The sequence below is a fragment of the Micropterus dolomieu genome, linkage group LG20, assembly GCF_021292245.1.
Source record: "Micropterus dolomieu isolate WLL.071019.BEF.003 ecotype Adirondacks linkage group LG20, ASM2129224v1, whole genome shotgun sequence".
Lineage (NCBI taxonomy): Eukaryota > Metazoa > Chordata > Actinopteri > Centrarchiformes > Centrarchidae > Micropterus > Micropterus dolomieu.
In genome coordinates, this window is record NC_060169.1 from 16,498,929 (window position 1) to 16,513,973 (window position 15,045).

The window sequence follows — 15,045 nt, forward strand, 5'->3', positions numbered from 1 at the left end:
CATCATTGTGGCTATCTGCCATATTTTCATTACCGTAACAAATCTGTTAAAAGATGTGTCTATTTTTACCATTTGCCTTTATCTTTAATGGTCTGTGCATATCTAGCTCTTCTCACCCGGTCAATGATCTGTTTAATGGTGTGCAGGCGGATGATGCCCGAGCTTTTCTGGTCAGTTCCTGCATCCCTGGGTTCACTCTCTACGGCAGACAAATGGACAGAATTACTGCACCATATCAACACAAAAGACAAACAACAATAAACACAGGCTGTGCCCCAATTAGACACACTCGTAGTGTGCAGTTGTCGACTCCCATAAATAGAGCTTTTAAATACAGAAGAATAATCTCCGTACAGGAGAGGACAAGTGTACGTTTATAAAAGAAAAATAGCTAGTGACTAAAAACAAAAATGAGGACAGCAGCCAATTCATGCAATAGTCTATTTTGGGTAGGTTTAGGGAAATTAAATTTGGTGTATAATTCATGTGTGCGTGCATCTATAATTATGGTGCAAGAAATGCGTTATGTGAGAAACACCGACATGAAATATGCACATACAAGAGCATGAGGGTCATTTGGGATTAATGTGAATACAGTGCCATTGTAAGCCTCAAGGATTTAAGCAAGGATGTGTAGAGGGGTTTATGATTTATATAAAGATAAGCAATGGTTTCCTGCCTAGACACACAAGGTTCAGGAGAGGGCAATCATCTCAACAGGATGTTTAGTATAGTAATGACTTAAACACATGACAGGGCGAGGCTTAATTTCTAACCTTCGAATAGGATCTATTATCTGCAAATACTTCTCAAAACTACCCAAAAACATTTTGTTCATGGTTTAATTGTAGCCCGAACTGTAAGCCATTAAATGAGCGATTTTGATCAAATTTCTTACTGATACACTTAAACACCTGCTACCTAAATATCTGGTGACAATTTGCTGCATTCCTATACGGATAATGTCTCTGAATACACACAGTATAGTGAAATTTATTTTAGGATACAATATAAGACATAAATAGACTGCTTCGATGGTTAAGTAATCTTATTTCATAAGTACTATGTGCTGTGTATTATTATGGGTGGTATTGTGGGCATTTTTTCTGGGCAAAGCCTTCAGTTGGCCAGTTAATGCCATTTTGATTTGCTGCCAATCATTGTTAGCATGTGGAATTTTATAGGCAACAATTAGTACAAAAAGCATAAAAATTGGTGTCAACGTTTTGAACTCCAAGTATATCCTATATAATTGTATCATTTCCTTATGATTTTGTTAAAAAGCAAGTCAGTTTTCATGGCATATTAACTGCCCAGCTTCACATGCTGTCTTGCTGTTTGTCTTTTTAACATGATGCAACCTGGCATTAAGAGGGGAATACCACTAAATTTAACTATGATTTAAGGATACTGTACATTAATCATAATTCGCTAATCTCTTCCATTATGCACCATGCAATATCACAATGACACACAGTTCCTTAGAGACTTAAATTTGGGCAAAAACATGTAAAGTGGAAAAGAAAAATACATTCTCAACAGCATTTTCCAATCAAATTTCAATGACAGATAAATCCAATCTATGAAGACATCTTCCTGAACTGGTTTGGATGTGCAAAATGTGATCCATACGAATGCAGCAGAGCTTTTTAAACTCTTAAATAAATATAATTGATAACTATGCCATTTTGATTGCTAGAATTTTAGTCAGTGAGTCAAATACAATATCATGGGTATTTTCTTTCCAATTACACTAAAATAAGTCTGCAACTCTGTCATTTTAAAACTAACCGTGCGCAAGTATGATATTGCATTTTTCCTGTGTTTGGTGATTCATTTTCCAAGACTGTGTATCATGCTAATATATACTAAAACAAGTATCTCCAATTGTAGTGACAAATGTGAATTCCTAAATCAAGTGCTATTCCCCTATACACATTGTTTAAACATATATAGGTCAGCTAGCCAAGAAACACCAGTTTATAGATTATCTGCCATTCACTGAATCAAGTAAAACAAACAGAAGTTGATGCACTAAGTGACGTACTTTCCCCTCCTTGATGTTGCTGTGTTTCTGAAAAGAAAATACAGTCACACAAACATCACTGGAGTCACACAAATAAACATCAAGGAATGGAATCACTTTTTATGTGGGTGTGTGCTGAATATGTGTGTGGTTGCGCTGGCACGTGTGTTTGTGCACTTACAGTAATTGGAATTCAATACTGAGTGTTGAAATAAAAACCACATATTATAGAAGCTAGCAATTCCAATAAGAGGCAGTGGATGAGGACTGAAATAAAAAGGAGTGTGCATATCTGCTTGGAGTGTAGAAGAGTGAAAGGAAGAGAGAAGCTACAAACAAACAAAGGAAACAACGGACATATCTTGACTAAATGACTACTAAAAAAAAACAGCTGTAGTAGTGTTCTGGTGTTAAGCAGCAGAAAAAAATCTAACACAATAGAGGTACTGACTCAACAGTAAGGTCATCATCTATCAGATACTTGAATGCTACTGTGAATAAGTTAAACAACCCACAGCTTTAGCGATGTGTCTTGAGTAAATTAACAGTCTGGTCTCCTATCAATGCAAGACACACAGTAGGACACTACAGAAAACATGAACAGAGGGAGACGACTTTATTACTTACTTGCTAGTTCAAAAATGTCTGGCTCCTCCCTGGCCAGTTTCTCTCTGCCCACGTCTGCTATTGGCCCAAAGATAACCACGGGCCTCAGGAAACCAGCTGTACAAAAACAAGACCATGTCATGGAGATTATGCTCATTTTCAGGTTCAAAATCCTATTTAGGGGTTGTACCAGAACAGGTTTACATGGTTAAATTTTCAAAAAACACCATATTTTTTGTCATACTGCACATTGCTGCAGCTCCTCTTTTCACCCTGTGTGTTGAAGGCTTCGTTTTAGCTATGGAGTGATACATCTTGTCTCTAAATGATCTTTGTTGGGAGTTGCACATGCGCAGTTCCTAGTTAAGGACTACTAGCCAATCAGAAGCAGAGTAGCTTCGGGTCAGTGAGAAACCGGTAAACACGGCTTCAGTTCAGCTGTATATGTTCCCCTTACCAGCTTAGCAACATGGACTGGAGCAAGAGTTTCAGAGTGGTGAGTTATTAATCTGTAACAAATGTATGTTTCATCAATAAAGTTTTGAGAACTGAGTTCTGTCTCTACATCGCAGTAACAACTTTATGTTCATTGACTGCCTGGAGGATAGCTAGTGTTTGGAAGGGAGAGGAGGTGTGTGTGCAGCAGCTCAGTGTTTTTCCACAGGTGTTGTTTAGCGAGTGTCGAACTAGCCACTTGCGCGCATTATATGACGCGCATTTTGCTTTCATCCTTGTGTCGTCACAGGGATGAAAGGGAAACTGCCGGACTACAATTGAGCTGTTTTCAGGCAGTTCAGAGCAGAGTTTTCTGTGGGAGATGGGAACTTTGGGCTTTTTCACTTTGCAAACCTGTTACATGCACAAAAAGCATAATACAACCTCTACATCCAAAAAATGTAAATGTAGTTTCACACAACCAAATTAGATAACAGGTAAAAATCTAAATATCTAAGCTGTACTTTTGTCTGTAATGATGTGAGTTGAAGGTTTATATGACACTATAAACTTTGTGAATGTACAAAATAATTTTAGTTAGCTGGAACTCCCAAGTGCTGTGAAGGGCCTTGTGTTTCTTTTAGCTAAATGGTTGAAATCTGTCCACTACTTCGTAAATTCTTGCCTACAATAAAAGTATTAAGATATATGGGAGTCTCCAGTTGATTGTTGTTACTGCCATCACCTATGAACGCTTACCTTCCCTCAGCACCACCCTTTCATAGGCAGGGAACTTTGTTTGAACTGGCTGGGCTGACAGGTCCTCCCTGCTCTTCCGCAAATTCCTCTTGGAGCTTCGCAATCCTCGAAATCTCCAGAAGTCCGCTCTGTCGCCCCCAGGTGTTTTGGGGAGGGTGTACTGCACACTGGATAACTGTTCAGCTCTGGACACAGAAGAGTAGGAGAAAGGTCAGCTGTCAGGTCAAAACTGCAATCAAGGCCACTTTTAGATAGTTCATGTATATAGCATTCAGCTTACTATTCTTTGAAGAAAAGTCATGGCAATAGACTGGTACTATACTGAGTTGTAAATCCTTGACAGACTAATTATAGAGCTTGCCATTACTGACTGAACAAATGCTGCTGATGGCTTAAAACCCATTTTATTTTAAGGCTAATTGAAAAGATTGTCTTGGGGGCTAGTCCAATCTAATGTATAGCTCAATATTCCTATTATAAAGAGCATTAATAAGACATAATTGATAAAATACTGCATACTAGCAAAATAACAGTCACCATTTTGATATCTGCAAACGCATTTCTTTCAGGTTATTCTCCCCAAGATAACGACACAGATTACTTTGATATACACATTTTAGTGATGCTCCGATATACATAAATATGTACCTACAAAATACTAATGAATTCTCAGTGTGATTTTAGGGTTTTATGTTTTTAAAGAATATCCAGGGTGGAGTTAGAACTTGGCAGAGAAGCTCAGATGTATTTCACAATGCTTACTGATTGTGACAAAAATGCATGCAGCGTGTGGGAAGCTATGCCTTTTCTGTCAGCAGGACAGTGAGGAATCGCTGTGTAAACACTGCCAGAGGCTGTTGAGGCCTAGATAAAACAATGCTGTTGGCCACATCATGATCTATATTACATATCCTCAGACACATAGGCCTCACAAACCTAAATATGCCATACTTTAAAAACTTACAGTTTAAAAACAGACTATAACAACTTATTCTATAACTTTTTTATAAGCTTTTTCTTCAAATTTACAGAAACAATTAGTACAAATCATGATAAATGTGTTAAATAGAGTAGACTGCACAAGTAATTGATGGAAATAATCAGCTCTCAAATATTTTCTTGCTGCTCCTAGATCAATCACAATGCTTCTATTCATTTGCCTCCTCCCTTGCCCATTCACAAAGTGGCAGATCAAGTGGTACAGGTATTAAAGGTGTGACCTGAAACTTCTTTTACCTGTTCTTGTTGGGGATGATGCCCCTTTCCACTTCTTGATGGTTCTTGCCAATACGGATAGCGAGCCAGGAGCCTAATTTGCCGTTGTAGAGCGTGTCTACTACGCGAAACACCTCGCCCTTGTTGAAGCTCAGCCCATACGGTGACTCTTTTTCATATTCAAAATGTGTACGGATGTAGAAGGAGTCACCCACGTCCGATTCCACTATCCTCCGATACACTAAAGAAAAAACAGAAAACAACAAGAGATGATGACAACCTTTTAAATGTGCCGTTCTTGATTACTGATGCGTTTACGCTACCGCCACAGTACATATACTGTCATCACTCACCATCCTTCTTCTTCTGAGCCAGAATATTAACTTCCTCTCCTTTTGGGAGATCCAGCAGAAACAGCACAGCCTCCTCCCGGATGATGTTAGTAAAGTCCACATTGTTCACCTACAGAGATGCAGAACAGAAGACATCAATTTACAGTCCAATTAAATGACTAGTGAACTATCATACAGAACAGAAAATTTAATTATAAACTCTTAATCTCATATTATTGAAGGCCAACTTGATCCTAATGTGTTTTAAATCCTCATTGTTAAATGTTTAAAGAATTGCTTAAAGCTACAGTATTAAAGCTTACTTCGCTCCCGTTTTTCAACTTTCAACAACAATTTTATTTATTTTTTAACTAAAAAATAAAACCCCATTATGACTCATTTATTTCTCACAGAATAAAAGGAACATGAGCAAAGAGAAAACAGGGCGATGTACTCCCACTACAACTGAGCAGCCTCCTCCTAGTCTCCCGCTGCTGTCCCAAACACAATAACTGCTGTTTATTGACTCTGCTAGAGGTGCAGCAGGGGAACCAGAAACATATGGACGGAATCACTGAACCTCAGAAAGACACCTTTATCCTTCCCAGAAACAGGAGGGCTTGACGTCTTTATCTCCACTAGCACACCAAGACCAAAGGGAAACCATCCAAAGATGGAAAACAATGTCCTGGAAGTCTCTACGATGTGTTTGTACAGTGCAGAGAACACACACAGACACAAAAAGAGATCTACGCTGTGGAGTGGGAGGTACCGAAGACATAGTACATTCAGTTCAAAACAGATATAAGGTAATAGATGGCTTTGTTTATCAGATAAATGTAGTCTATAAATGTTAATGTCAGAGGGGAAAAAACAATGTGGCTAAGTATTCAGCCTCTTCTACACAGCTTTGCAGTTGCAGCCTTAAACATAGCAGGTGCAATCCTTGGTTGCTGTATAAACACGTCAGAATGGATCCAACACTGACATCAAGAGGGTTTCCATCATCCCATCAACAATGTTACTCTAGTATCCAGTGGAACAGAGAGTCAACTGTTCAGAGGTTAGAGTGCAAGAACGACCTCCATTGTGACTTCACACTGGAAACAAGGGGGGTTTTGAGGCGAGGCAGAGGCCAGAATGACTCACAGACTGACAGAAACATTGTACTGTATTCCCAAGATCTCTTTACACAGAAATAAAACTATTGTGGCTACGGGATCACATAGTTTCACCACCGATTATCTAAGTTAGTGTGGGAAGCAACTGCTCATCTATTTTGACAATAACACCAGATGTTCTTCCCACCTTCACACTTGTGAGATGGACTTTTCTCTCCCCAAGTCTCACTAGAACAAACTGTGACAGAAAACAATACCTTAGAATAATCTTACAAGCTGCATAATACTAGGACAAGGCACTGTGACAGAGGAGAAAGAGATGCACTACGTTCCATGCGCACACAATCAACAAGGTAATAAGAGAATACATAGAATACATTTACACACCCCTGGTTACTGTAAAACCTGTGTTTTTTGTGCAGTAGATTTCTCTCCCCTACCACTGTCCATTTTTTTTCCAACCAAGGCTGGCATATTTGATAAATGACAGTGTTGCCTGAGGAGTTTTTTTTTTTTTCTTGGAACGCATTGACTGACAGTGCAATGAAAGGACCTCAGCTGGAGAAGAGGACAGTTTTTGCAGAATGTTATAAATAGTTCACTTCAGCTGTGAAAACGAACTTAGATCTACTCAGTTCAGTTTTTAGCCCGACTTTGGGTAGAATTATTTTGAACACAAAGCAATGACTAATGTTTTTTCCTTTCAAACCACTGAACTGCTGTCTGCCACACTCCCCCCCTGTGAAATATGTATCATGTACACATCTTAAAAACTGGTGAACATTTCCAGCAAATTTCTCTTAATCCCTCACAACTATTTAAAAAACTACATTTCACACAGTTTACATGTTTAAAAAAAAACAACAAACAATCAGGTAACTAAAGCTATGTTGTTTAAGTGATGGACGATAGCGTACCCTGAGAAGCTGGTCTCCCTCCTCAAGCCCCTCCTTAGCTGCAGGACTGTCCTCCAAAACTCCTGCCACAAAAATTCCCACGTCGTTCCCTCCTGCTAACCGTAGTCCGACACTCTCTCCCTTCTTGAACTTGACCAGCTTCATACTTGGCCTGCAGAGGTAAACAGTTAGACGGGTATTACGGAGCAAAAAGGTCAGCAAACAATGGACTTAAAAACAATAACTTAAAGAGACACAAAACACAGCCAGTTATCCAAGCAAGCAGAATGTTGTGTAACAGAAAAAGGCAAAACAAAAGCTCACCAGAATCTCTGTCATTATATTAACTAAATTTTAAGTAAATGGAAGGTATGACAATTTTCACTCACTCATATTATCAAAGTGAATAACATATGCAATTATACTGCAAGGTGCTTTGGATGAGAGCATCTTGGACATTTACCTGAGAATGCTTTCATCATGAGCGGCGCTGGGTACAGGGGCATCGGAGGGGCTGACTGGCAGGTCCACGTCAGGCTGACCAGGCTGTGCATAAACTGGCTTTGGTTCTGCCACAAATACAAAACACAGAAAGTAGAATAACTCGCTGTCTTAATATTAATTTGTCTTTAGACACAGCTCTATAGGAAACTTGATTAAACTACAGCAGTGTGCAGACTAAGTCTTAGTGAACGTCTCTTTGCGATTAGACCTAATTGGAACTGTACTGTAATAATGACAACGAGATGGAGAAATACAAAAGGAGCTGAGACAAACACGAGATCCTACACTAATCCCTAGCGCTGAGGAGCAGAGGTTTCTGTACCTGGCAGCGGAGGTAACAGTTTGTCATCTCTGAAGTTGGCCTGATCACTGGCCAGTGACAACACGCCATCATCAGAGCTTTTCACTGGTGTGGATATGGCCCCTGGTTTGGATATGCGATCGTCATCTCGACTTCGATGGCTGCAATAACCAAACAAAAATAACATATAACAATTCAGTATGTGTGCACCATGAATGCTAGAAACAAAGACAGTTTCAAAACCGAATGTATTCCTTAAATGACTCTGACATCTTCACTGATTTCAGTGTGTGTAAGAATGACCTCACGTGTTCTGTAAGTGTTTACATAGTTTGGTCCTGTGCTGATAACCCCAGAAAGATACAGATGCTAAAATGAACCCAAAAGGAAACAGCAGGGACCATGAATTACGTGATGAGGGCACATTGTCAGAATACTGGATGAGAAGACAATAAGCTATTAATAGAAGGATGTGTTAAAGTTGTTTTTTTTCTTTCTTTTTGTTGTTTTTATTGTGTGGTCTATGCAGTATGACAATGGCAAACCACATTCCTAAACAGGAACTGATATTCATTTCAATCGGAGCAGACAGGGTTTATAAATGTTTTAATTTCCAAATAAAAGTTTTCTTGAAGACTAATGTAAACTCTCATTTCCCTGACCATTCAGTAACCTTTCCAATAAAAGCACACAGGCAGGGAAAGAAAAATCAGACCAAGTCTCCCAACATAAACTCTTGAGTTAGGATACTGAGAAGTTCCTGTTTAACCTGGATAAAACAAACAAGGGAAAACTGAGTGTGTCTGAGTGTGTGTGTGTGTGTCTGAGTGTGTCTGAGTGTGTGTGTGTGTGTGTGTGTGTCTGAGTGTGTGTCTGAGTGTGTGTGTGTGTGTCTGAGTCTGTGTCTGAGTGTGTGTCTGAGTGTGTGTGTGTGTCTGAGTGTGTGTCTGAGTGTGTGTGTGTGTGTGTGAGTGTGTGTGAGAGAGAGAGTATAGTAGGCTAAGTCTAACAGAAGAAAGGACTCTGCAGCTTGAAACAATGGTTGAATTCCAATGTGGTCACATGACTGCCTGCTGGCACAGTACTTGAGCTGAATCCAGAAGCTTTTGTAGAAGAATGTGAAGGTGCAGGCTGTGCCACCAGTTCAGACTAGGCAACTTCTCCCATGCTCAGCCTCTCATTTTTGCTCATACAGGATGAAAATATAGTGTAGGGGAAATACATAGTATTATATAGTCACCCATATTCACACAATAAAAATGCAGTATGTACATTAGTACACATTGACTGAATGTGTAACTCAGTTGTGTAGCCGTTAAACCTAATCACTCTTTTCTAGGCCCTGAATTTGTCCAGCAGCTCTCATTACAATTCAGTTTTACATACAAGAAACTGTGCAGCAGAATTAACATCAGAGAGACCTGTATGGGAGTTTGTTGTGGAGTGAGAAGGGTAAATGAGAGCTGCAGCCTGAGGATAAATAACACAATTGTAATGGGAAAGAGGGGGAGAGAAAGAGAGAGTGCAAGAATGTACGTCTGTGTGTGCAATGGATGAATGAGAAAGGGAGTGAGAGAGAGTCTGCAAAAAGAGAGACAAACAGCAAGGGACAGAAAGAGGAGTGAGAGAGTGTTGTGGCCTAAATCTGCTGTTCCTTGATGCAGAATGGTGCTAAAAAAAGGCTTCGCATTGAGAAACACCATTTGACAGAAGCCTTTGTTCAATCAGCTGGCTTACACATTCTTACAGTAGGGGTACAGGGAAGGGAAAGCAACTGCGTTAGACCGAAAAAGTGAAGGAGAGGGAGAGATGTGGCTGCACAGAACATCAACAAACAATGCAAAATATGGTACTGAATGTCTACACTGCATAACAGTCTCTAGTATATCTCGTCAGTTTTGTTCTTTAAATATTTTGAAGCTTGAGATTGATATGAAATTATAAACATCTCTTTGCAAAACAAACAAAAAAGGTCCAACTGCAGCAATTTCACTCTTGTAAACTAAGAATCAAATAATTAATCATATCATTCACAAAAACTAAAACATTTTAAAAACAAAAATGAATTACTCACACAAAGCTGTCTGTAAGCTGAACCATGACACTTATTAAGAGGATTTTGAGTTCAATTCCTTAAAAAAAAAACGACACTTGGAGGCTTTTGTCTATGCACAAAGTATACTCATGCTCACTGAGAGGATGATCTGTTGTATTCAAAAACATGGAACATCGTTGTGCCCTCGGCAGAAGAATGCCTCTACACCCCACAGCCAATCAGGTTAAATAAACCATCTGGCTTGGGGCAAAGCACTGTGGGAAGTATGTCAAATTCCCCTTTCCCCCCCTAAACTGGGAGATAGTGAATTCCCTTACATCACAGCCTAGTGACAGTCAGGATGTTATTGCCTCAGTTACTTCTCAAACCACAACCACATGAGAAGCAGGTGCAACTCCTTTTGACAATTCATGTGCTTACCAGATCAACCAGTCATATAGACGTAAGAGATAAAAGAGGGGGTCAGAGAAAGTACAAGTGAGAAATGCTCAAAACAAACACATACTGGCCTGTGATCGGAGGGATGCATTCACTTACATTGGAAGTAATCTGTGCAACAGTGAACCTGCCCTCATCCTGCATTGAAACAAGTATAGTTACTCCACAGTCTGACACAATGTACCATCTAATGAAATGGCAGCACTGGAGGTTAATCTAGTCATGACTGATGAGCAACTAGTAAGCCAGAAAGCTAAACTAGCAGCAGCATACTGAACTAAGCGAGAACAGTTGTTTTAAGTGTGTAGTCCACATAAAACAAGCAATGTAAGTAATACTAAAAGTAAAAATAATTTGTAATAGTAAAAAGGCCAAAAAGTTTTTGTGAGTTTTGCATTTTGTCCTTTGGAGGAGAGTTTATCATAAATAACAGGTTTGGCACCCAAATCTCACAGAGAGAGACCTCCATCTCATCAAGATCACAATCATCTGACTACATGATAAAATGGAGGTCTGTTTATACGAGACTGCCAGTACAATCCAAGTGCTTGAAAGCAGCATGGATTCGGGCCCTTGACTCAATACCTGCTCCCACTTCACAGTATCAAACAGAACCTTCTACTGAGAGCAGAAATCAGCAACATACTGTACCATCTGTCTTTTCTTATTGCAGGCACTGAAAGATTTAGCATGGGCGTGTTCCCAAAAGCCTGTTTCACTCCCCAGTCCTGTTTTATCAACTGGACTCAAGTCTGGAAGTTATTCAGTCAAGCTCAGTATCTTGTTCTTGCCTAATAATCTTACAATGCCCAAGCTCCACACTGACTGACAGAAACTATGGTTTCACTTTCATGTCTTCCTCTAGCTCTCTTTTCTCATCTATGTGTTTATCAGCTACAAGAAGCTATGCATCCTCTAAACTACTAGAAAGACAACTTACTGGAAGCTCCAACTGGCAGTAAGAAAAGATGAGGACAAAGAGACAGTATGGACATTAAAATGACTTGAAAGAATAGTACATAATGTGTACAGAGTATATGCATCATAAAATATAGAACCTATTTCAAGTACTGATGTTTAGGCCTCTTACATGAGTAATGGCAACATGAGAAAAAATTGTCTTAAATATTAAATAAACCTAGCTTTGCATGATTGAAGAAAGTGACTATAACGGTGAGGCAATCTTATATAGTCTGAAGCTGATTCTCTGTACAGAAAATGGTTAAAAGATCTAGTATACTTTCAAGACAAGACCTTAGTCCACAAGGAGATGGATCAATCCCTCCCAGAGCACGGCATTATTGGAACTCAGTGATGGCTCCAGAGGGAATGTGATGTTTCATGCATGCGATGTCTTTATCTATTGATTTATGCATTAGCGGTGCAAGGTACTTAGTCAGCACACACTAAACTGTGGTTGCGAACATGATGTATGAAGTTGGAGTGGTGGGTGTATAGATTTATGATTGTGGCGGGTGTGACAGCTGTGTCCCATCACCAGATTTGCAGTCAGAAGTGCGTGCATGTGTACTTAACTTACCTGCCATTGCTCATCTGCCGAGGTGAGTGACGGTCCGATGGTTCGGACCTGTCAGGAGAACGAGATCTACTACCTCGCCCATGGGATCGGTTGGAATGGTCTGATGCCAGTGAATGTATTTCTGAAATGTCTGAAATTCAAATTAAAAATGCATTAGCATTTAATCATTGATGTGTGTGTGTGTGTATATATATATATATATATATATATATATACATACATATATATACATATATATACATATACACACACACACACACACACACACACACACATATATACATACATACACACACGTCTTGGAAAAACACAGTAACAGCTTGCGCAATCCAACAAGGCAATGTTACATGTCTGTTGTCTCACCGTCTCTGTCGGAGTTATTGGCAGATGGGACGCTGTCATCAAGGTCAGGAATGTTGAGCAGCGTGGCTCGCTCATCTCTCTGCACCACCATCTTCAACTTGCCCTTTGACCTCTCAATCAGCTTCTTGGCATCTATCAGTGATAGGTTCTCTGTAACTGTGCCATTGATCTGCCAGTGAAGGAGGAGCGGGTCGGCACAAGAACAAGTTATTTTCACTGCACAAATGTTCTTGTAGAGCCCACATTGTGCTTTTGAAAAGTATGGGACCACCACAAGGTGAAGATGAATAGTGAATGGCCTAGTTCTCCCTCACATTATCAAGAATTATGTCTTAAATAAGGAGAAGTAGAGGAGGCTATAAACAAGTGTATTAACATTTCATATAATTAGGCATACAATGCTTTTTAAGTTTAAGATGTTGTATTGTAAGAGACGCGGACTGTCATTATCTTTATTCAAGTATTTGTTTCAATTGGTATTTGTCCTGCACTCACATTCACCTAGAAAAAGTCTCTGCCTTCCCTCATTCTAATTGATGCACAAAATTGTATTTTGAATGCATCTCTTTACTGTGAAGGAGAATTTTTCCCTACTCAGAGAGTGGACCAAAATTCAAAGGAATGATGGAATGTCTATTCCTGCTGTTGAGCCTGCATACTAATGAACTCTGACCTCACATTGCCACAGCAGACTAGCTAAGTTCATACCTGATACTTCCTTTCTTTAATGAAATTATAAAAACCCTGTCTTACCCATAGGCTCATTCATGCAAACACATCTCTCTTTGCTCTCACCTTAAGAACAACATCTCCCTCCTGGATGTTTCCATCTCTGGCAGCGAGGCTCTCGGGGGAGATGTCCTTCACAAAGATGTGGCTGGCCAACCGCAGTCCATATTCTACTTTCAGAGTTGATAAGCATAACAAAGTAATATTAACAGGGCACATTCATTTAAGTTCTGATTGACCCTCACTGACCACACCAGTTAAGTTGAGAATGTCCGTTTACATGTACACATATCTTTTTAATCATCTGTTTAGTATTTCTTTAATCCTTTTTGAGTTTTATATAATACAATATGCATAGTCAAATTTTTCAAGTGCTTGGACATTGTGTTGCCCACCTTCATTTTTGCGGGACTTGACAAGGGTGACCTTGGAAGGCCTGGATGGAGCAGAGGATGTCTGTGATCGGCGATCAGAGCGCGGTGACACACTCCTCTCCCTCGAGGCACTGTGATCCCGCCTGCCGCTGCTGCTGCGCTCACGGTCGTGACGCCTGCCAGTGCCCGTGCCTCCTCTGGCTCCTTCATAGGCACTTTGGCCACCACTGTGGTGCTCATAGCCATCATCCTCTTCACTGTCCTCTTCCTCGTGCTCCGACATCGTCTCCCTGTCGCCTGGCCGAGAAACAGGGATCTGCACTTTCCTTTTCCGACGAATAGTCTAGAAATAGACAAGAAGTTTTGAGAGTTACAGAGGCAATTATTATGGTCTCCCTCTCGAGCAAGGTAAAGATGGCCATATCACTAATGTCGCGCAAAACATTTTGTCAAACAGCAATTTGAAATGAGTGGACACCCAATAATGAAATCAGGCTTTGTTACATCATGGCTTTCTGGGATTCAAACAGCTTTGGTAAAAACGAAACTTACTATCTTTGCATTTTTGCCACTCTTTCGGAGCTGCTGCACAGCATAGGCATGCTCCACGTTGTCCATAGAGACGGCATTGACCATCACCACTCGATCATTTTCTCTGAAACAATAATAAAAAAAAAAAATAGCTGCAGAGATCCATGTGAATCTACACAATTCATACCAAGATGGTAGATTGTTATATAGAATAAAGTAGAACAGGGGAAATATCTTATACTTAAGATATATAAATACTTAATATTTACTTACTTACTAAGCTTACTTTTCAGTGCTTCTACAACCCTTTTGTGTGTAAATCTTATCATACAGCAAATAAGTCCGCATTAATAATAAAACGCTTACTGTAGCAGTCCCTCGGCAGGACCTCCTTTCAGCACATCGGATATCACAATGGACGTCTCCCCACTCTGGAAATGAGGGTTGTCTCGCCCACCTGAGATGGCAATGCCAAATCCAAAGCCTGCGGCCTACACACACAGAAGTACAGACTACACTCACTGATATGGAATAAATGGTAGATGCATTAGACTTTCCCCAGGATTTGTTGCAAATAAAAACAGGCTAATAGGCTTTCTGTTGGCTAATTATCAGTGAAATTGATTTAAGAAAAATAATGCACTGTGTTATGTGCAGTGAAAGAGTAAAACACTGGGACATTTACTGGAGACGAGAACAAAGCTATGCATTTGCACGTTATTTTGCAAATTTTCCAAGAGGGTTTCATGGAGAATTTCTACGTTTTATGCAAAAGCCCGCTCCAAGGGAGCAAGCCATGTGATGTAAATGGCTAATCTT

General features: G+C 39.9%; 1 protein-coding gene across 15 annotated transcripts in view; it reads right to left on the reverse strand.

Moving 5' to 3' along the window:
* Positions 1-15,045, reverse strand: part of tjp1a (tight junction protein 1a) — a 109,212-nt gene that overhangs the window by 14,645 nt on the left and 79,522 nt on the right. For 10 of the 15 annotated variants that reach the window (XM_046032537.1, XM_046032531.1, XM_046032536.1 and 7 more), the window contains 15 exons: positions 14,593-14,717; positions 14,248-14,350; positions 13,717-14,038; positions 13,388-13,494; positions 12,593-12,761; positions 12,230-12,359; positions 8,217-8,356; positions 7,854-7,959; positions 7,412-7,562; positions 5,395-5,503; positions 5,063-5,282; positions 3,827-4,011; positions 2,654-2,749; positions 2,048-2,074; positions 117-199 (listed from right to left, as the gene is read on the reverse strand). In XM_046032537.1, the coding sequence (XP_045888493.1) occupies positions 117-199; positions 2,048-2,074; positions 2,654-2,749; positions 3,827-4,011; positions 5,063-5,282; positions 5,395-5,503; positions 7,412-7,562; positions 7,854-7,959; positions 8,217-8,356; positions 12,230-12,359; positions 12,593-12,761; positions 13,388-13,494; positions 13,717-14,038; positions 14,248-14,350; positions 14,593-14,717 (2,073 nt within the window). The remainder of the gene's footprint in view (positions 1-116; positions 200-2,047; positions 2,075-2,653; positions 2,750-3,826; positions 4,012-5,062; positions 5,283-5,394; positions 5,504-7,411; positions 7,563-7,853; positions 7,960-8,216; positions 8,357-12,229; positions 12,360-12,592; positions 12,762-13,387; positions 13,495-13,716; positions 14,039-14,247; positions 14,351-14,592; positions 14,718-15,045) is intronic. The other 5 variants (XM_046032534.1, XM_046032546.1, XM_046032545.1 and 2 more) reach the window with 3 other exon arrangements.